Source organism: Triturus cristatus, chromosome 10, assembly GCF_964204655.1.
Source record: "Triturus cristatus chromosome 10, aTriCri1.1, whole genome shotgun sequence".
NCBI lineage: Eukaryota > Metazoa > Chordata > Amphibia > Caudata > Salamandridae > Triturus > Triturus cristatus.
Window position 1 is genome coordinate 1010893274 of NC_140593.1, and position 23710 is coordinate 1010916983.

Genomic DNA, 23710 nt, shown 5'->3' on the forward strand with positions numbered 1-23710 from the left:
GACGACCATCTGGTGACCGCCCATCTGAAGACTGGTGAAAACCCACCCAGCATGTACACTGACACAACGACCTTCATATGACAGCGCACCCAGCATCCTACGGCCCAGGGCTGGACTGGTCATAGTGGGCACCAGGCAAACAAAGCTGCCATATCAGCCCCCTCTAAAAAAAGCAGCTGCAGTGTTTTCCGCATGCACCCAACACCCCAGCCCCTACCACTGCGGCTAGTCAGACTCAATTGCCGGGACCGGTTTGCGTTCCCAGTCCAGCCCTGCTACGCCCATACAACCTTCATATGCTTACAAACCTACCATCATATACCAAGAAATTTACCTTCAGACACCCACACACTCACAGTCATACAGCCAAACACCCATCGTCATATGCCAATATAACCACTATTATATGCGCCAAGCCAACTGCTTGGCATTCAAATTCAGGATTACTCTGAAATGCAAAAACATGATACAGATTGTATTCTGTCAGAGAGGTCCTACTTGGCAGGAAACAGAGAATTAACTTTCCCATCCTGGGCACTAATAGTCAATCCTTTAATGCTGCAACTGTAAAGCATCGCCAACAAAATGTGTGAATGGAGTGAAATTCCAGTAAAAAATATGTTTGCCTATTGAGCTGTATGGCAGATGAGCTCAGGGTGAATGGAATGCATATCTCATTACTACAATAAGCGCAATAGGTAACATGATTTTAAATACACCACTGATCCTTTCAGCTACAATCACCTATACATTTCAAATTCATCTTTGCTAGCAAAAAGTTACCAATGTAATGCCATGTTACATTTTATATGGCTGGTGATATGTTCACCAGTGGGAGCTACCAGACCAAAATGCAGGGTCAGATGTACTATGTGTTCACATAGCACAGTGCTTTAACCAAAGTTGCTGTGCTGCTTGCATTAAAGGGAGAGGGCAGGACAGTGCCATATCATATCTACTAAGACATGCCACTGTTGCTGTCTCCCCTGCCAGGTTGCCTGGAATCACTCACCCAACGTGGCACCCAAAAAAATCCAAATCCAAAATCGAATTTTATGCTAGTTAATTAGAACCATGGCATGTAACACAAGATAAAAAAAACAATGATAAACATGCCTGTTAAAAGTAAATTGTACACCCAAGAAAAATGCATTTGCTTCAAGTGCTGCCAGGCTTTTTTCTACCCAGTTCATGAATTTTACAAACGCGAGCACTCAAGTGGATGTTCTCAACTTGAATTGAGGCAACTGCTGTGTGCATGCATGAGTAAACAGTTGTATTAACCACATTCTTCTCACTGTTGCCAAAGAGGGACCGGCACACAACATGTGCTCTCTTTCCTTGATGTAACGCATAGTCCACAGTGCTGCAGGATGCTGAGTTTACGCCATTTTGTCATTAAGTCAAGGGTTGGAAGTCCTGCCAGGTGATATAACAAAATGCATGCTTAGTTGTTTTTCCTGGGCTCGTACCCAGTAAATATGTCTGGTGAGGACAGGGTAGAAGTTAATGACAGTCCGGTTGTGGGCGTGTTTGACAATTCCTGCTCATCCTCCAGCAGTGACTGTGTATGGATGTTCCTAGAAAAAAGTAGTGGCATATTAACAAGCCCATTTCGCCACAGGAATGTTACTTTTAAGGACTTTCCTGTGGCGATAGGGGCTTTGTTTTATTTACAAGGCAACGTTAACGTTAAGCCACTTAACATGATTTAATGCTACCTTGTAAATAAGGCCCCCTTTCGCGCTATACTTAGCGTGAAAGGGGTTGGCAATGGTTGTTGCGATGGGCATTCCACCGCAACACCCATTGATTTTGATGCTTGCCCCTATTTACAAAGGTGGCATAAACAGGAGTCAGCGCCAAAATTAAGAAATGCTTTATTTCTCCTTGGCTTTGCTGTTTCTGTGTGCTGCATTGTGCAGCACACAATGAAACATCAAAACGCCATGAATTATTGTTTATGTGAAGGAAAGTGTCCGTTCCTGCACAAAAAAAAATATTTAAAAAATGACGATTTCCAACTTCTATGTGTGCTGCATAATGTAGAACCCATAGAAGTTTCAAATCACTATTTGTGATTGTTTATGTGCAGGAAGGGACACCTTCCTTCACATAAACAATCATTCCCTCAACACAGGCACCCTTGCACTATGGTGCAAGGGTGCCTGCTTTGGTGCTAGCGCTAGGAAAAATGCTAGGATGTGCTGTATCTTTGTAAATACGGCTCATCCCTGTGTTTTGGAATAGCAGAGCATGTTGTGCTTAGCACCATGCTCCATCATTCCCTTGTAAACCTGCCCACATAGATTTTTGAAAGTGCTGAAAGCGACTGGTGTATTCCATAGACCTTCTGCTTGCAAGTCGGCTAACAATGCAAGGAATTAGCAATTTATAGATGTTTTCTTCCCTGTGTTCGTGATTTCAAGCCATAGCATTTGGTCAAGGGAAGTTGTCTCAGCATGAGAAAGTCTAAAACACAATTTATAAAATTCACCTTTTGCTGCTTAATTAAATTCTAGTCATATTTGTGCCTACTAACTGTCAGTTTTGTTTAGAGCATCTTAATTCTCAGTTTAGTTCCTCTTTTGCCAGCCTCAGAGTGGTGGAGTACTGCCAGTTTTGTTGTGGGTTAGCCGCCAGCGTGTATGTGGGTTTTGACAGTATATTTGGTACAAGGCAGCATTAAGCCATGTTAAGTGGCTTAATGCCACTTTGTAAATAAGGAGATGGGGATATTGCCAACAGAGTCACTAGCAGTGATGTTCTGGCGATATCCCCCTGTAAATATGGCCCTTCATTTTTTCAAGTTGAAAGTTGAAAGTTGTAAATTTTCCCTTAAGCTGGTAAACTGGAAGAAATGTAGCTAGACAACTCTCCCTTAGGTCTGCCTATTGCTTTTTCTGTGCTGGGCTGATTACTTCAATGAAGCCTATCAATGATAATGGAGTTAGACAACAAGTCTCCTGTAGTATGATTACATTGTATTTCTTCTGGATATGTCATTGTTTTCTGCAGACCATCCACATTCCACAACCAGATTCGTACTTTGGTTATGTTGGGGCTATTCGCTTTTTGCCGGATAAAACTAATGTTGTGAAAAGCCAACTTCAGTCTTTACATGATTTACCGCACCAAAGCAAGCTGAAGACAAGATGTTAGCCCATTTATCCTGATCTATTGAGGAGATTGTCTGGTGGGTGATGGTAATCATTATTGGGTGCATACCTCCATCGGACTGGGTTGTTTCCTTGTTCCTCAGTGAGCTGTTTAAAATTGGTTTAAGAGCACTGTTTTTGCTGAGCGACAGATTACGTTTTTTTCATGGCCTGTTGGCGGGTTACTTAACTGTGTTCGATATGATTTCACCCAATACTGGGATATTTTGATCCCTCGTTCTCTTAATGTGTCTTTCTTTGCTAGAATGTTTTTGGCACAGCTTTCTGAGTGCCATGTGACTAATGTTGGTTAATGTCCTTTGGGCCCCGCGAGGCGTGAGAAACTCTAAACTAGCGACATCCATTGAGATGATGTGAGCTAGCTGTCTTATAGAGTCCATCATTTTTTTAAAGTTGTGGGGGCCTTGCGAGTTATATTTCGGGTAGAATAGTAGTTTGCACCATAGTGCAAGGGTGTCTGTGTGATGTTTAGCATAGTCTTTGTACAGTACAAAAACAACTATGCTTAGAGCACTTCATATGTGTGCAGTACAGCACAAATGCCAAACCCCAGCATGCAGCCAACACCATGAAAGGCTGTGCACAGTGGGGTTTGGTCGCAGGGCCTGGCCACAACCAACATCTCCAAAGGTAGCCAACCTGGGAGGGGGGCATGCCTCCACCGGCCCAAGGGATCCCATCCACATTTTGTCTAAGGGAGGAGGGTATATGTGGCCCATCTCCCCAGGCTGTTTTTGGCCCCAGGTACCCCATACTCTAGGACCCATAGCTGGATTTATGGGGGAGGGGGCACCATACATACTATAAGGGGCCATGCAACCCCCCCTCCAGGGCCAACTTGGCTTAAGGGAGCCCATCTCCTGGGTAATCCACAGTTTTTTCAAATAGGGAGGGCCGATTTCAGCCCTGTTGACCCCATTTCCCTGGCCCCCGGATAATAAAGGGTGGGTGCCCTGAAACCCACCCAGGGCCACCAAATTCACCATTTTTGGGGCCACTGGGGGAGTCCTAATGCCTCTGTGGTCACAGCCGGCTCCTCGCCTCCAGCAGGAGCTGGCATTGCTACCTACAGCAGGGATCAGCTAAAAATGCTGCTCCCTGCTGGCGCAAGTAATATTTTCATCTGTTTCCCTCCCTGCTTCAGTGCAAGCAGGGAAACAGATGAAAAGTTCGCTCCCAGCAGGCTGGAGCATTTTTTCTGTTCCCACCCGCTGGGAGCACTTTTCATGATCCCACCCGCTGGGAGCACTTTTCCTATAACCACCCGCTGGGAGCAGACTTAGTGTTTGCTCTTGCTTGGCAGGAACTTTTGGAATTGTTCCTACAAAGCGAGAGCAAACACAGGTTCCCCTGACTACATTGGTGCTGTCAGGGAAAGCCCTTTGTCCCCGATGTGGGCACCCCAGGATTTAGCAGGAGCTGGTCCTGGGGATGTGGTCCCCAGGCCCATTAATGGCTCCAGGATGGGGGTTGTGCAGTTTCCTTCACTATTTAAAGCATGGCTGGACCCACTGGGGTGTCCCTGGGACTGACATTGGCCTGAGAGAGGGGCCACTTGGACCCCTCCCCCTTTTATTTTGATCACCAGGCCTGGGTAATGGGGTCCCAGGCCGTAAGATCTTTTTTTTTTAAATGACTCAGATTCTAGGGAAATATTTTACAAAAAATAAATAATCATTTTTGGCCCCCCTCTGGGGTTCATGTGGCACTACAGCACCAGACCTAGGGGGGCACTTTCTTCTTGAAGTGGTGGCTGCCAATTAGATCTCATAATGAGATCTGTCGGATCCGGGGAGAGTCCGCTGCCCTAGAAATACATACAAGGTTTTTATTTAACAACTCCAAAACTACTGAATGGGCTTACATCAAATTACAAAAAGAGCTCTTTCTGGAGCAAGAACTATCTTTCTGCCAAATGTAGTGTATTTGTGTCTAAAATCCCTATGGGAAATTGCATGAGTAAAAAGCATTTCGGGACCTCCTTTTTCTCGACCGCCACTTGATGCACCACGTTGAAACTTCCCAGACAGCGCGTATATATATATATATATATATATATATATATATATATATATATATATATATATATATATATATATATATATATATATATATATATTCAGTGAAAAAACCATAGGTTTCACACACGTTATAGTTAGGAATTAGCATTTAAAAAACCTTAGAAATTCAGTGAAAAAACCATAGGTTTCACACATGTTATAGTTAGCTGGACATTTTACTCGTAAAAAACCAATGAAATTCCCCCGTTATAGTTAGTTCAGCTAACTATAACTCGCGCGCCCGCAATGAACTGCTGATGACGTCACATATTACATCACTCATGACATGGTCAGTGACATCACTCATGACATCACTGATGACATCTCAAATGACATCACTGATGACCTCACTGATGACATCATCCAGTGAATGTGTGTTTTTCTGAAAATTAAATATGTTTTATATATGTATATCTCAAGGTTGATGGAAGAATAAATGGGTATATTACTGTCTAAATGGATGATTTCTTTTTGAAAAATTGATTATGTAACTGACTGATTAAGTGTATCATAGTGAATACATGGCTTAGTGAGTAATGTTTAAATATATAAATATCTGTATCATTTTTTCACTTTGTGTATAAGTGGCTGCATGGGTTGGTGAGTAGCTACATGGGTGTCTATATAGGTTATTAGTTGGTTTTTTGAGTATCAGTCTGAGTGTCTGCATGGTTCGGTGGGGGGTATGACGTAGTGCATAGGTGCATGAATGAGTGACTCACTGTTTGTATGTGTTGAACAGAGCATGTGTGCAGGACTGCATGGGTGGATGAGTGTGTGTATGGGTGTGTTAGTGAGTGAATGACTGTCTCAATAGTGTCTTTATGAGTAACTACATATGTTTAAAACTAGTATATGTGACTATTGGTTTATATATGTGAGTATATGTGAGAGTGAGAGATTGAAAGAGTTCCTGTATGAATAAGTATGTATTTCTATAAGTGATTGTTTAAAAGACTAAGTATGTGTAAGTTTCCGTAGAAGTAAGTGTGGTGGTGTGTGTATAACTGTATATGCAAGTAAATATATGTTTGATTCTTTATTAGCATGAGTGACTATGTGTGTGAGTAGCTCTATGGATGAGTGGCATTGTGTAACAGGATGTATAGGTGTATGAGTACATATGATAAGTGAGTACATGTATGAGTGACTGTATTGGACTGTTGGTGAATGAGTGGATGTGTATGTGGATCTTAGAATTACTGAAGAGGTTGTTGTAACTGTTATTGGTATGTCCATTGTTTTGTAAATTTTAGTCTCTATTTTTGAATGTGTGTATCAAAGGTTGTATTAGGGGAAGAGGAGGTCTGCCACTCTATCACAAGGATGATGTCATCAGTGAGGTCATCAGTGATGTCATTTGAGATGTCATCAGTGATGTCATGAGTGATGTCACTGACCATGTCATGAGTGATGTAATATGTGACGTCATCAGCAGTTCATTGCGGGCGCGCGAGTTATAGTTAGCTGAACTAACTATAACGGGGGAATTTCATTGGTTTTTTACGAGTAAAATGTCCAGCTAACTATAACATGTGTGAAACCTATGGTTTTTTCACTGAATTTCTAAGGTTTTTTAAATGCTAATTCCTAACTATAACGTGTGTGAAACCTATGGTTTTTTCACTGAATTTGTAAGGTTTTTTAAATGCTAATTCCTAACTATAACGTGTGTGAAACCCATGGTTTTTTCAGTGAATTTGCAAGGTTTTTTAAATGCTAATTCCTAACTATAACGTGTGTGAAACCCATGGTTTTTTCAGTGAATTTGCAAGGTTTTTTAAATGCTAATTTTTTTTTTTCTTCTATTTTTTCTAACATATTTTTATTTTAATTTTCTTACCTTTTATAAAGACTATGATTAAATTTTTAAAATTCTTTAATATGTTTTTTTTATATATTTTTTAAAATAAACATGTAAAATTTATTTGCAGTACTTTTTTTCTATTTTTTTTTTTATTTTTTTAGTACGCGTACCGTAAGCTCACGGTAAGCGTACGGTTTACGAAACGTCCGTAATTTTCCTACGCTGCTTGCGTATAGTTACGCAATTTGCGTAGCCGCGCGTACTCCGCGTGGGACGCGTACGCGTGTACGCTACACGCGCACGTTACGCGGAAGTGCCGGGAGTGACTGTTATGCGCATGCGCGCAAGCGCGTGTCTTTTTTACGCGCATGCGCACTTTTGCCGTAAGCGCACCGTAAGCGTACCGTAAGCGTACGGTAGGTCATGTGATCATGAAACACAACTTTTGATTGGTTGAAACTACTTTCAGTTCTAGAACTCTCCTACACCACACCCATTCCCCTCATTTCTGCTTGTGATCCCTTGGGAGAAGGAGCTGGTTTGTCTTTGGGATACGATGGCAGAACAGCAGAGCTCTTCTGAGAGTGAGGCTAGCACTAGCAGCACTGTCTTGAGGCAGAGATCGAGGAAACAAAAGCCCTCTTATGTATGGGATTATTTTACTTTTCCTGAAGGCCAGCAAAAGGTAAATGCACCCTTAGTGATTTGTAAGCTGTGTAAGCGTGTACTTTCTAGAGGTAATCCTAACAGGAAGTATTCCTTTGGGAATCACACCATGAAGAGACACCTCCAGGATGTACACAGAAGGACACATGGTCATCTTTTTGGAGGTAACTCTTCAGAAAGACAAGCCAGTACATCCACAGCAGCTCAGCCTGAACCATCATCTGCAGGGCTGACTCCTTCTTCTGCAGGTCAGGTGAGCCCTTCATCTGTGGGGGGAGAATCTCCTTTTGCTGGCCCTCTGGAAATCAACCCTCGATTTCGGAAGGTTGATATTCGATGCACATTTTGTCAAGATCTAATTTGCTATAGGGAGACCAGTGTTTCCCTAGTGAACAACAAAATAGATCAGCACATTTGTCGCTTTGAATAATTTTCCCATGCTTCCTTTCCTCTGTCCCTGCATGAACACAACGGTTCTTTTAAGAGCCAACCTTATCTTTCATCTTTTTTTTACATATGTTTTTAAAAACTTTTTTTTATTTTTTTTTACCGTACGCGTACGGTGCGCGTACTTTTTTTTTTTTTTTTTAAAAAAACACTAAAAATCAATAAACACATTACAAGGTCCTTGAGAGACGACAATTATTATTATTGACTTACCATACTCACTGAAAAAATATTTATTCATTTGTTTTTTTAAAAAATAGTTTTAAAAATGTTTGTAGTTTTCGAAAATTTTCTATATCTATCTGGAAAAAAAGAAAAAAGTATTAATATTTTTAAAACATTTTATAATACAGTACACATATTTACATTTTTTTCCATAAAATATTTTTGCCTTATTTTTGCTGTTTTCATAATATATTGCATTTCACTATAAATTGTGAAAGCAATTGCATTCATCATTTTACAGCGGGCAAAAAAAAATAACAATCACAAAGATTGTATTAAAAAAGCCCTGATTCTTTTTTTACTTAAACTTAACATTATAGAAATGCATAATATTCTAAAAAAATATCATCTAATACCAATACTTATTTCTTTAAAATACCGTCTGATATGTTTGTTTCAGAAGTATAATCACAATATTATATCTCAAATAACTCCAAAATACATCTGATTTCATTTCCTTTAGACCAAATAGTAATTTTAAAATTCTTTTTTGATTAAATTTCCAATGGTAATCCAATAAAATTCTAAAGTTTTATTTGTACAGATCTCACCGATTCTCTGTAACAATTCCTTTATTGTATTTAAATATATTACTACATTTCTTTTCACAATAGTCACAAAACGAAATTTCTATGCCAATTTGAATGCACACTAACTGCTCTTTTTTTTGGGCAAGTGAAAATCACTTTTACAAACTGTCACATTATGAAACCACTTTTCAGATTTTTTAAAAAGCCCATGTCCAGACTGCTACACTACAGCAAGGGCAACCAGCCTTAGTGATGCTGAATGTATTTGCATTACAGACTGAAACCTGAAAACCCCACTCGCTTGTAAATACTGTGCATGACTATACATGGCAAGCACATGGGTGTGTGCTAAGACTCTGCTTCTTCCCCCAAAAATTCGCTCCCCCTTTCCATCTAATGCAACTGTGAAATCACCAGAGCGAGACGCAATAAATCTCTGCCTATAATTCCTCTCTGCACACAGAGTCATGTTTTCACATTAGTCCCAAAACGAAATTTCTTTGCCAATTTGAAAGCACACTTACTGCTCTTTTTTTTTTCGGCGCAAGTGAAAATCACTTTTACAGACTGACACATTATGAAACCACTTTTTTTGATTTATTTAAATGCACATGTCCAAACTGTTTTTTCAGACCACCACCATGTGTATTCTCGGTGACTGCCTACACTCCAGCAAGGGCAACCAGCCTTAGTGATGCTGAATGTATTTGCATTACAGACTGAAACCTGAAAACCCCACTCGCTTGTAAATACTGTGCATGACTATACATGGCAAGCACATGGGTGTGTGCTAAGACTCTACTTCTTCCCCCAAAAATTTGCTCCCCCTTTCCATCTAATGCAACTGTGAAATCACCAGAGCAATACGCAATAAATCTCTGCCTATAATTCCTCTCTGCACACAGAGTCATGTTTTCACATTAGTCCCAAAACTAAATTTCTTTGCCAATTTGAAAGCACACTTACTGCTCTTTTTTTTTTCGGGGCAAGTGAAAATCACTTTTTACAAGTGAAAATCACTTTTACAGACTGACACATTATGAAACCACTTTTTTTGATTTATTTAAATGCACATGTCCAAACTGTTTTTTCAGACCACCACCATGTGTATTCTCGGTGACTGCCTACACTCCAGCAAGGGCAACCAGCCTTAGTGATGCTGAATGTATTTGCATTACAGACTGAAACCTGAAAACCCCACTCGCTTGTAAATACTGTGCATGACTATACATGGCAAGCACATGGGTGTGTGCTAAGACTCTACTTCTTCCCCCAAAAATTCGCTCCCCCTTTCCATCTAATGCAACTGTGAAATCACCAGAGCAATACGCAATAAATCTCTGCCTATAATTCCTCTCTGCACACAGAGTCATGATTTCACATTAGTCCCAAAACGAAATTTCTTTGCCAATTTGAAAGCACACTTACTGCTCTTTTTTTTTTCGGGGCAAGTGAAAATCACTTTTTACAAGTGAAAATCACTTTTACAGACTGACACATTATGAAACCACTTTTTTTGATTTATTTAAATGCACATGTCCAAACTGTTTTTTCAGACCACCACCATGTGTATTCTCGGTGACTGCCTACACTCCAGCAAGGGCAACCAGCCTTAGTGATGCTGAATGTATTTGCATTACAGACTGAAACCTGAAAACCCCACTCGCTTGTAAATACTGTGCATGACTATACATGGCAAGCACATGGGTGTGTGCTAAGACTCTGCTTCTTCCCCCAAAAATTCGCTCCCCCTTTCCATCTAATGTAACTGTGAATTCACCAGAGCAATACGCAATAAATCTCTGCCTATAATTCCTCTCTGCACACAGAGTCATGATTTCACATTAGTCCCAAAACGAAATTTCTTTGCCAATTTGAAAGTACACTTACTGCTCTTTTTTTTTCGGGGCAAGTGAAAATCACTTTTTACAAGTGAAAATCACTTTTACAGACTGACACATTATGAAACCACTTTTTTTGATTTATTTAAATGCACATGTCCAAACTGTTTTTTCAGACCACCACCATGTGTATTCTCGGTGACTGCCTACACTCCAGCAAGGGCAACCAGCCTTAGTGATGCTGAATGTATTTGCATTACAGACTGAAACCTGAAAACCCCACTCGCTTGTAAATACTGTGCATGACTATACATGGCAAGCACATGGGTGTGTGCTAAGACTCTGCTTCTTCCCCCAAAAATTCGCTCCCCCTTTCCATCTAATGCAACTGTGAAATCACCAGAGCAATACGCAATAAATCTCTGCCTATAATTCCTCTCTGCACACAGAGTCATGTTTTCACATTAGTCCCAAAACGAAATTTCTTTGCCAATTTGAAAGCACACTTACTGCTCTTTTTTTTTTCGGGGCAAGTGAAAATCACTTTTACAGACTGACACATTATGAAACCACCATGTGTAACTACAACAAAAACAATTTCCATTTCTATTATTCATTTCTTAAGTTACCACATACATCCCCTCTCAAACTGTAAACTCACCTTTAAAATTAGTTAGTTGTGAAAGAAATGTGACACTCAAACAGCAGATTATCAGAGCCAGGATCTCTGTTGTGTTCACCTCTCTCCTCTCAGCAGAACCAGATAATGGCAAACTTTCCCTCTATTTTTCCACACATATACTTGTAAGTTTCAAATCTCAGTGCTTCCCCCTTTTTTTCAAATGTAATCACACATTTCTATTGGTTGAAAACCAACCCTTTTCCAAAAGTACCCTTCCCCCAACTTGACTTCTGCCTAGTACCCTTCCCCCAACTTGACTTCTGCCTGCTACCATAGCAACAGCTCATGGAACACTGCTGTGTTGAGTTAGGTCAGAAGTACGCCAAACAATGTTTCAATTCCACAGAGCAAGAGTGCTTGACTTTTCAAACCTAACAGCAAATCCATAGTACTGTTCTTTGGTTACACATTTTTTTTTACCAATACAAAACATGCTTCTATTAATTTACACATACAGCCTAGTTTTTATTCTAGAATGGTATGAAACAGCCAATCAGTTCTTTTTGTTTTGAAAAAAATATGTATGCCTCCATTTCCAAACTGTCTTTCTTTTCATATTGCCATTCTACTGAAAGACACCTCCTGAGTGCATCCAGTTCTCCTTTGAAGATGTTCACAGTGTGGATTGTAGGGCACAGCTATGTCTTCTGGAGTGAAAAGTTTGCAGAGAAAACAGGTATGGTGAGAGACCTTGCTTTGCCAAATGTAGACATTAAATGGATTGGTCAGAGAGGGTTAAAGTGGCACCAATTGATGCCATTGGTGAAATCCTTCATTCAAATCCAACACCCTGACCTCATAATAGTGCACTGTGGTGGCAATGACCTAGGCACTTTGACTGGGGTAGGTCTGGAAATGCTTATGAAGGACACCTTTGCACAACTGTTTACACTTTTCCCTAAAACTGCCTTTGTGTTTTCCAACATATGCCAAAGGCAAAAATGGAACTGGTCCAATCATTTCTGTCCACAGATTGACAAAGCAAGAAAGCACGTCAACAAATCTGTTTCTGCTTTCCTCCGTGACTATGGTATGGGTGCCATTTACCACAACAACTTGCGTTATGACATGCAAGACATTTATAGAGGAGATGGTGTGCACTTCAATGATGAAGGGAACAGAGTCTTCCTCTTGAACCTTAGACTCTGCATCGGTACTTACTTGTAGGTACCACTAAAAAAATGACTTCATAAACACAACAGCTCTTTTTAGAGCTCCCTAATATCTAAACTCTTAAATCTGCTTTTCATTTTTTTTTTTTTATTTTTTTTACCGTACGCTTACCGTAAGCTTACCGTACGCGTACCCCGTGATTTTTTTAAAAATCAATAAATGTTTTTTTTGTACTTTTCTGTCCTTCTTTGACCCCCTTACAAATGTTAGGGGGTCTGTAACTCTCCTCATTGCCCCCTTTCCTTGTTTTCACTCTTTTTTTTCAGAGTGAAATACACAAAATGGCGGCCGCCGCTTCCTGGTTTCGACCGATTCGAATGTTTACTAAGATCTAAGAGCCAATCAGAATCGCGCTCGCGCACGCCACCGTACGCTTACCGTAAGCGTACGGTAAGCGTACCGTAAGCGGGCTCAGATATATATATTGATTTAAAGGCTATTTTCTCAGAATCTACTGAACAGATTTACACCAAACCTACAAAAGGCACTTCCTTGACCTAGGGACTACCTCTCTGCCAAATTTTGAGTAATTCTGTTCAGCCGTTCGGGCTGTAGCTCGTTCTAAAGGTCCTATGGAAAAATGCATGGGAAAAACGCGTTTTGGGACCCCCCTTTTATCTCAGCCCCCGCTTGACGGATCCCCCCGAGACTTTCAGGGTAGGAGCGGAGCGTAGCGCCCCACCTATTTTGAGAAATTCGCGAGGATTCGTCGACCGGCGCCAAAGTTATTCAAAATAGAATGTTGAGGTTTTCCTATGGAAACGTGGTCCTAACTATAACTACCTACTGGCGACCGCCAGTAGGTAATATATATATATATATATATAATATATATATGTATATATATAATTCTACACAGTGTTGTCATCCTTAGTTCTCAAGGGTGTTAGTATATATATTTAACCCCCTTTTCTTTTTTAAATTATTTAAAATTTACATTTTTTCTTTATTTCTTTATTTACCAACTTCATAACTCTTAAAATCCCTTACCACCCTATATCTTTACCCACACCAAACCCTAAAAAATACCCTTACCACCCTTTACCCCTACCTACCCCATAAATCTAAAAATGTCCTTACCACCCTATACCCTTACCCTCCCTAAACACTAAACACATCCTTAACACCCCATAACCCTACCCACCCCTAAACCCTAAATCTCCCTTAACACCCATGACCTCTAGCCACCCCTAAATTCTATTAAAAATACTTTTACCACCCTATACCCCTTCACACCCCTAATCTCTAAAAATACCCTTACCACCCTATATCCCTAGCCACCCATAAACCTTAAACGTGTCCTCACCACGCTATACCCCTCCACACACCTAAACCCAAACACACCCTCACAACCCAATACTGCCACCCACCCTTAAACTCTGAAAACACCCTTAAAGCCCAATAAGCCAACCCACCAATATACCCTAAAAATACACTTACCACCCTATACCTCTACCAATCCCTAAACCTGAAAAATACCCTTTCCACCCTATACTCCTACCCACCCCTATAACCTCAAAATTCCTGTACCACCCTATTCCATTACCCACCTTAAGTCCTAAAAATACCCTTTCCACCCTATACCTTATTCACCCCTAAATCCTGAAAAATACTCTTACCACCCTATGCCCCTACCCACCCCTAACCTTAAAACACCCTTACTAAAATTACTTGCTTAAACTCCTACCTATCCCTAAGCCCTAAATATACCCTTGCCTCCCTATATACTCCTACCCACCCCCAATCCCTCAAGGATACTAATGGGTACCCTTTGTGGTACTTACGTCAATACCCTAAATATACTTAGGATGTGCAGTAAAGGCATGTGTGGTAAAGGTACATGCTTGGTAAAACAAGTGCCTTGTAAAGGCAGTGCGTAGTAAATGATGCCTGGTAAAGGTGCATGGTAGTGCCTGCATTGTAAAGGGGAATGCTGACGTAGGCTGGAGTACTGTTAGGTCACATGATCCTTGCTTGCTTTTATTGTTTGCCTAGTAGGTGGTTTCTAAGTAGTAGATAGCCTTGGGGGTCACAATATTGTCTTTGCTTGCGGTGAATGGTTTTTTGATGATGATGATGTCTGCTGGAGATTGGATATATGCAATGTAATTCCAAGTTTGACACTATTTCTTTTCTTGGCACTTACACTCACCTTCATTAGAAATACAACAAATTGCCACATTCTCACACCATCCCTTTACCTGATTCTTTGGAAGCCCTAGTTTACTGGGTTCGTGTTGTGGCTGTGAGGCCTGGGGCCTGATTCTCAAACTGCATTTTGTAGTAAATATTGTAGTACTACAAATTTTACTATAATGTGCTATTCATAAACTGGACTATTGTAGTGATTTACACTTTTGTAGTAAGTCCCTACCTCCATTATGTTTTTATTGCAGGGTGTTGCAGGACCAGTGGTTGGCCATGTGCAGTGCTGGACTTACCTCAAAAGCGTAAGCTACTACAAAAGCATAAATTACTACAATACCACAGACGGGGAATACCGAAAAGTTGTAATCTTAGTCAAAAGTGTAAACTTACTCAAAAATGTAAGATACCTTTGTGAATCAGGCCCAGAATGTTTGCGGAGAGCCCTAGATGACCCGAATTTGGATGACCAATAGACATATCAAGCAAAGCAAATGCTCAGGCGATACTGTATAACTGCTCATTCAAAAAATATCCTCTAGTCTTTGTTGTTCCCTGCAGCTACAAAAAAACAGTGCCGGTCCCAGGACTCATTCTTAAAACACTAACAGGATTCCCTTCTGTCTGTGTACAGCTGTTTATCCGACACTCTTCGTTCTGCCCTGTGCTGCTGTGATTCTTATGATCCTGTGCTTCATTGGAGCTATGATGTTCAGAAGCAGCCAGAGACACCACAGGCTTCTAGTGGAGGTATTTCCGTAATTACATTTGTAGATTGTTAGTAGTGATTGAAAGAAGAGCTTTTCTTGTAAGATATTGCTTGATTGATTGTTATGTTTGTGCTTCGATGTTCCTAATTTACAGATACGTTTATATTTAGTATATCTGAGTATCAGACGGGTATAATATTGATTTTTTTTTCTGTAACATGGTCTAAGAATTAGTTGGGAACCTTAACACAGTGCAGCTAGTGGGGCCATCAGCTGGTTTGTCTCTGATGCTTGTATGAGGGGGGGGGGGGGGATCTGTTCCAAACCTTTCAGCAAAAAATGTAATATTCCTGTTAAAGTCCTGCCACAATAGCATATAGTGAAAAATATCTAAATCACAACAGCCACAGGGCTACATAAAACAAATTAGGACAAACTTTTTTTCTGAAGACCTTGAAGCAAAGCTGTCCATTGATAATCTACTAAGGGACATTAATGGCAGGTTTTATAGGATAAGCACTTGTTGCATAAATTATTTCAATTCAGATGGTTTGTGTAGATTTTTTTTTTAATCCTATTGATAATGTGCATAATTTACGGTGCAAAAATTACGATTAAAAACAAGTGAGAAAAGTTAGGTGAAATGCTTGAACTGCATTTTGTGCTATTTTATCGTGAAACACATCCTCACATCTATTTTGGACACTAGGGTTTTTTTGGGATAAAAGGACAGTACATAATTGTGTGTCTCTTGCATTTTGTTTGTCCATGTTACTCCCGTGCTTCAGAAATAGAGCGGCAGATTTATCTTGGTATTGCGCTGCCCTTGCGTCGAGCACAGTGTTGCAAGTGCAACACAATACCTAAGTTAGATTTACCAAGCAATTCAAGGCGACCTTGCATTGCTTGGTTAATCTGGAGTAACGCAAGGCAACGCAAGACCCTGATTTGCGTTACTCTAGGTAGAGCAAGTGTTCCTACGCACCCACACATGGATTTTTGTGCATTCCCAGATTTACCAATATTTGTAAACCTGGAAATGCATCAAAATGCTATGTCTGCCCAGTGAAGCCACAACGATGAGAAATATCTTTATTTCTGCTCACTGTTTCCTCTTTCTAAGGGCCAGATTTACCACTTAATCACGTAGTGCAGTGCTGCAGCTGCAAATATTGTGCCACACTGCATCAAAAGGAGAGAGGAGGAGAGCGCCATATTTATAGTAATATGGCACTCACCTCCCCTTTCCCTAACTCCGGAGCTGAAATCAGCTGCCGTGCAATACAGAGACACCTTTGTGCCATAGTGTAAGAGTGTCTCCATGAGTCTAGCATCGGTTTTGTAGCAGAAGGGTACCCTTTCATTACAAAATACTATGCATATACTGACTTTAGTGCTGTAAAGTGCAGCACACGTACAAAGTCGAGAAAGGAAGGAGAGATGATAGCAATTCTCCTTCATCGTGCCTACTTCAAAAAGGCACAGTTTTCTGATGCTAAACTCTGTCTGCTTTATTGAGTAAATAGGGTTTAGTATCAGAAACCTCGGGTGGTTGCATGGGAACGTCGATACTTCATCCATGGTACGCCTCCTTGGTATTAAGTAATGGAAAGTTGCTTTGCATTACTTTCATATTATTTCCAGTGCTAAACAAGTTTAGTGCAAAAAATAAACCCCCCCAAAAATATGATGTGCCGATTTGCATCACTTTTGTGACGCAAACAGGTCGTAAAATCTTAGTAAATCTCCCCCTCAGTGTGATACATCCTGCAGAACACTTAGGGCCTCATTTATGAAAAGTGTTGCATCACTGGTTGAAAATAGTGATGCAAAACTTTTCATTGCGCCCTCCTGGCAACACCTTGGAGGCACTGTATTTACAGTACCACGCTACATGTCGCAAGCATTGACTAGATACATAAGGAATCCTAACGTATCTGGTGGCGTGGTAATTGCTGGGGCCTGTCAGAAAACAGACGCAACTCCAGCAATGTGTCATTACACATAGGCGAGTCCCATGTAAAAGGGCATACGTCAGTCCTTACACTTGCTGTGAAGCAGGCATATGGATTTGATGCAGTGAACTCGTAGAAGTGGCACCGTGAAATCTCATAGATTTCCCTACGCCACTTCTACGAGCTTTTTTTAAAGGGGAACGCCCACCCTGCATACATTTTACTTGGCACATGTATAATATAGCTCAGGCATTTACAAAGTGACGTATCAGCCTAGATGCGTCACTTTGTAAATATGGCGCAGTGTGGCACTTTATTTACGCCACCGCAGTGTCACAAAAAAGTGACACAACAGCAGCATAAGGCCTCATAAATAAGTCCCTTAGAAAGAGGAAAAAGCATCAGAGGATTGATTTTGTGCAGGAACGTGTCTCTTCCTGCACAAAAACAATCCTGGCTGCCCGTGCAAGCAAAAAGCAGTAATGCACCCTAACTCATTCCTGCCCTCTCCCTATCATGCAGAGCAGCGTAGCTAGTAGTTGCGTTGCGTAAAAGGAAGAGGAATCTGGTCCAGGATATTTACTCGAAAGCAATCTCAATTATGCAAATGGTGTAATGGCGTAATGTCTGGCTTTTCACTCATTAAGCATAGCACAAAATACCAGAAATTATGCAAGACTACACCCCACGAATGAAATTTTTCAAAGGGCAATTTTTTTATGTAGCTATCGTGCAATGTTGGAATTGCAACCTATCCTGAAGAAACAGAGTTGGAATTCCTGACAAAGGAACGAGGTGCAGGAAAGGGGCGACAGCATTCCTAATAAAACATCAGGCCAGAAGTGTGATATATAGAAAGTAAAGAACCCACTTTATCATGAGTGCTATTGTAAAGTAAGACCCCTGTGCAAACACCTGTTTGAGCAGGGATCTCAGTTACGAGAGGTTAGATGCGTATGCACTAATTAATTACTTGTGCGAGAAAGACAGCACCTTCAGAGTTTTTCCCCAATGAATTTCAGCAGGCGACGCCAGCTGAGGTGCAACCGTGGAAGAGTCCTGATGAATACTGAGGCGTGTTATGCGACGTTATAAACGGCTTACCTTGTAAAAAGTGATATTCCTTGCACACAATAAATGCAGTTTCTCGCATATTGAGATTTATTTCGTTAATACATTTCTTCTACACACCTGCGGCATCCGGTAATAGAGCAATGAGGTGGCGATTTCTGCAAATCAAAATGTGTGATTAGCTGAAGGCCACTAGATGGCGCTCATTATGCACATCATCTATACCTCAGATGTAACGTGTCGAAATTATGTGTTTCTGGACAAGTGAAAACAATGTTAAGATTTCGGAGAAACAATAATTTATGTGACATTTATGTTACGTGGTGGGCGGAATTTGCGTAATTGCGTTACGCAAATCTCCGCGAAACGGTAAAAAATCTACGCGAACACGCAGAAATTCCGCGAACACGCGGAATTGCTTGTTCGCGATGGTTTTTTCCTGTTCACAATTGCTGTTTGCGTGCTCGGGGAGAAATATCTCGAGAACACGCATTTTGAGAACGCGAACAAGCAAAAAATTTCGCGAAATCGCGGAAAGCAGACTTTTGAGCAATTTCGCGTTCTCCGCGGAACGCGAAATTCCGCAAATTCCGCAAATTCCGCGAGCGGAACGGATTTTACCGCCCAGGCCTAATCCTGGCATCCACTTTACGAAACATTCCGCCTCAGTGTTGCTACTAGTTGCTAGGTGAATTTATTTCCCCCCAAAATTCAGATGGATCATGGAGAACTAGAGAAGGAAATGCCATCACCGTTTCGAGAAACATAATCTCATTCATAGTTCAAAGATCCAATCTATTCTATAGGAAAAACAAATCCGTCGATAATAAAAATGATTCGATTTCTGACAAACACAAATAGATTTTTTTCACCAAATAGTTTTCAAGAAAAAAGAGTCATGGCCTCCTAAAAAATAATTGTTTAATGTTTTGGGTGAAAATAATGTTTGATTACCAAATATGAATCTATCATAAACCTCGACTAATAACCAGTGAGAAATCAGCAGTTTTTCAGAAATTTCATCTCCTATACAGCAAACTGCAATACATTTTTAAAAAAATTGTCGAGCGCTATTCCATAGTTCCTGCCTAACTTTATTGTAATATTTTTGTTGAGCAAAAGGGTCGGACTGGCCTATGTGGCAATCTGCCAAAGCCAGAATGGCTAATCTGACACATCAGAGGCGTTTATTTATGTTTTACTGTTGATTGACTGTTGCAGAACTTGTTTTGCCACCATGCGACTGTTGAAAAAGGCATTTCCTTGGCTTCATTCTACCTCTTGGAAAACCCTAGTATGAGCCTTAATTACAAGTTGTCTCACTGGTGCTATTGAGACCATATTATCTAAATTGCAGGTGGTGCAGAATACCGCAGCCAGACTGGTGTGCAATATTATCATCTGGCTCTAATATTACACTCTCTGCACTGGTTACCTATAAGAAAAAGACTCATCTTTAAGCTGTGCTGTTTTATCTTACCCTCCAACCAGTAGCGGTCCGTGGAGGGAGTGACGGTGGGCAGTGAGGCGATGCAGCGCGCGCAAAGGAATTCATAGATTCATAGATTCGCTGCGCTGTTCCAAGAGATCATAACATAACATAACATTGATTTACCTAATTTTAAAGCACAATGCATTCAGTCTCCCATACCTTGTAAAATACCTCTAAAGCATTTGTTTACAGTTTAAAAACTGCCCTGAGTTGCAAATGATGATTCACTGATAGGGCCCCTTTTTGATTTGGTGCCCCAGGTTATTTTCTATAGTGAGCATAGCTAGCATAATTGCCGCTAGCTTATTTTCCATAATTACCAAAGAATTACGCACAATTACTCATAATGATGTGAGAAGCATAATTCACCACTTAGCATAAAATTCACCCTTGTGTCTAAAAGGGACCAGAAGATGCATTTTGGGTAAAAACAAACGCATGAATTGCACCAGGACACGAACAGCAGCAGCCACTTGAGCTCTTTAAGTGTGTTGTTCCTGTCTTGCTGTCGAATTTTTTCCCCAAATTACTCAATTCCTTGAGCAGGCATAATCGTGTCATTTCTCCCAGGCGTGCTATTTTCTGTCCCAGTCCGACTTTGAATGGTGGCAAAGCAGATGTAGAGAGACTGTTGAGCAGGGTGGATACTCATCAATGCTCTGAACAATCCCACCGACCAAGCATGTTGTATCTACTGTTATCATGCACATAGCTAGTAAAAGTTTGCTATACGTGCACTTCTGTGTGTGTCAATGTTTGCCACTTCCCTGTCTATTTCCTTTTTGTAATGTGTGGGCATTGCGGAAAAGGATAGAACGGCGGGGCCGGCATCGGCCACGCCAAAGGTATGGCGGTCGAGCCGGCCCCCTCCGCGATGCTAGGGGGGGCGTGCCTTTCACGCTCCCTTGTGACGCGGCGGCCTCCCCCCCTCTCCCTCATAGGTCCCGGGCTTGGGCGCGACCCGAAAGTGATTTGAATCACTTCCGGGTCGCGCCAAGGGGCAAACGTCGGTCCAGGACTATAAAGGGATGGGGAGCCCAGGAAGCCGACTCTTGGTTCCTGGCTCCCCAGCTTGCACCCCCACGCCTCGCTAGGAGGCGTTAACATTTGTTTTTGTTTTTATTTACAGGTCGGTTTCCTGCGGCGAGGACGGGCGTCGGACTTTGGAGCGAAGCCTCGGATCGTTGAAGGCCGGAAGAGGGGAAGCCGTCGACTGCAGGGTGACTCCGGGTGGCGTCAGAGGCCGGGAGAAGGAGCCGTCGCTTGCTGCCAGGAGATCGGCCGAATCGGCGAAGCCGGTTTCCGCGCACGGGGGTCGAAGCAGGAGCGTCCAGATTGAGGTACCCGGTTGGGGTTGTGCAAGGCCGGTAACGGCGCTCACCCCTCCGGTTTCGATCAAAGAAAGTGCATCGTGGTTTTGTTTAGGCGTTCCACATCGCGCGCTCTGTAAAGATTACATGCGCACGGACAGAGTCGCTCTGGCCTAATGGTTAAGGCCTTAGATTCTTACTCGGAAGGTTAGGTGTTGCAAGCCATGGTCTTTCAATGCCATTATCTCCTCAGTCTAAAGTGTAGGCATTGGTTTGCCTTCGCCAAGGTAGAGAAATAGTGCGTTAATTTGTTTGCTGAACGCGCAATTGCTGGGTCAGCGGCCCGGGGTTCTTAAGATCCCCCTTTTTCTTCCTCGCGCCCTCATATAAGTAGCGTCAAAGCGGCGCATCATAGTAGAGAGCTGGAGTTGTTGGAGTTGCTCGAGTTGTTGCCAATCACTCCCTGATGTCCAGTGTACACGTTCAATGACATATCATTATTTTGTATGCCAATTTTGCCAGACAATTGTTTCGTGAACAGATATTGCTCAATGCAGACGTTTGGTTCTATAACTGTTGGCTTGGTTTGAGGGTGTGTGAATTTTCTAAGCATATTGGTCCAAGATTTGATCTTAAGCAATCTGCGTGGGCTACCCTCCGTACGCATTTGGGCGACTACAGTAGGCTCAAGTTAAGTTAAGTTTTGGGTGGTTGGTGGTTTATTGTGATATATTTGCTCTATGGCAGGGAAAGCTAAGACGGGGGAGCAGGGCTCACGTATGGAGAGGCTGATGGAAGAGATGATGCGGAAGGTGACAGAGATGGGGCAGGATCTTGCTAACCTCAGGGAGAAGGTGGAAGGACAGGAGGGTGAGAGGCCTAGGCGCCCACATGTGCCCCCTGTGATGTTGGGCCTCATGCCCACATTGCAGTGAAGGACGGACACAAACACTTTCCAGGGTGGTGTACTAACGGCCTCGGGCGCGAGCGTCTGGCCTCTTTTATTGACAGGGTCACCTGACTGGTGACGCCTGTGGTGGGTGGGTGTGGAATGTGTATTACATCACTGGTGGAACACTAGAGCGTGCCTAGCAAGACACTACATCCCCCCCCACCTTCAATGAAAAGAAAGAATAAAAGTCCAGCCTGGAAGAAAATAAACAAACAACAGATAATACTGAACCAGTTTCTTCAGGCCGCCAGTCAGGCAGTGCTGGAGCCTTGGGCGGCATGGTCACGCTGTTTTGTTGGCCTTGGCAAGGTGTTTTAGACGGTCCTGGTCTCGCAGCGTCGAAGTCCATTTATGAAGGTTCAGCATCAGTGCATTGAGAGCTGCGGTGAGGTCCATTTTGGCAGGTCTCTGTATGTGAAGCCTTTGCCTGGAGGTGGCGTGGTTGATGGTCTTCCTTGCTTCTGACTGCCGAGCTACTTCCGGTTGTCCTCTCTCACTCAAACTCTTCTCCCATTGGAACCTCCTGGAGAGTCTTCCCGCTGATCTGCCATGGAACCGTGTGGACCGTGAGTGTGCTCTACTTCAGTGTGCTGCAGGTTGACAGTGACACACAGATGGGTCCCGGGTGGCTCGCCTCGTGAAACTCCGGTAATTGTTCTTCAGTTGGGCAACAGGCGGCGGTCTGATCTTGTGGAGCGAGGACTGGGAGGTCTTCGCAGTTTGCCTTTATCTTGCTGCGGTTGTCGGTCACCCGTGGCATCTGCGGTGAGATGCAGGATGTCATGTGAATCAGACTGCCGATGCTTGGGGACTGACCCGTCGGGCAGGGAAGCATTGGAGAGATACTCGCTTTGCGCTAGTTGCAGCTTGCATTTGTCTCTTCTCCGTGGGCTGTCTCCCGGGATGTCGGTCTGGCGGGTGGCTGTCTGGTGTCTCGGGGTGTGCTCATATTGTGGTGATACAAGCCCTCTGCCCTGTCACTCTGTTCCTTTTCTCCTGCACGCCTGTGATGGTTATCTGCCGTGTGGTGCTTAGTCGCTGTTCCTTCTCCCTTCGCGGAGTGGCGTTATGCCACTCTCTTCTCCTCCATTCGATCAGGATCTCATGTGGAGGTGACATCCTGCCACACGTCTCATGTTGACGTCACGTGGACACCTCGCTGGCCGCGTCGGTGTCCAGACAATCTCACCTTCCCTGTGGGCCTGTATCAGGTCTGTCCTGTCAGTAGGACTTGTACTTCCTCTTGGGAATTTTCGTTAGCACCCTTTCTCTGAGAAGGTCTTGCTCTTCTGCCCTCTTTGGGGTCTTCTTCGATTCTGCCCTTTTCGGGGTCTTCTTCGATTCTGCCCTCTTCGGGTCTTCTACAATTTCGCCCTCTTTGGGGTCTTTTTCGTTTCTGCCCTCTTCGGGGTCTTCTTCGATTCTGCCCTCTTCGGGGTCGTCTTCGATTCTGCCCTCTTCGGGG

General features: G+C 42.4%; 1 protein-coding gene across 1 annotated transcript in view; it reads left to right on the plus strand.

Annotated features, from left to right (window-relative positions):
• The window catches only part of TMEM130 (transmembrane protein 130), a 401485-nt gene that overhangs the window by 348282 nt on the left and 29493 nt on the right, over positions 1 to 23710 (plus strand). The window contains exon 7 of the mRNA XM_085630206.1: positions 15390 to 15505. Within this exon, the coding sequence (XP_085486332.1) occupies positions 15390 to 15505 (116 nt within the window). The remainder of the gene's footprint in view (positions 1 to 15389; positions 15506 to 23710) is intronic.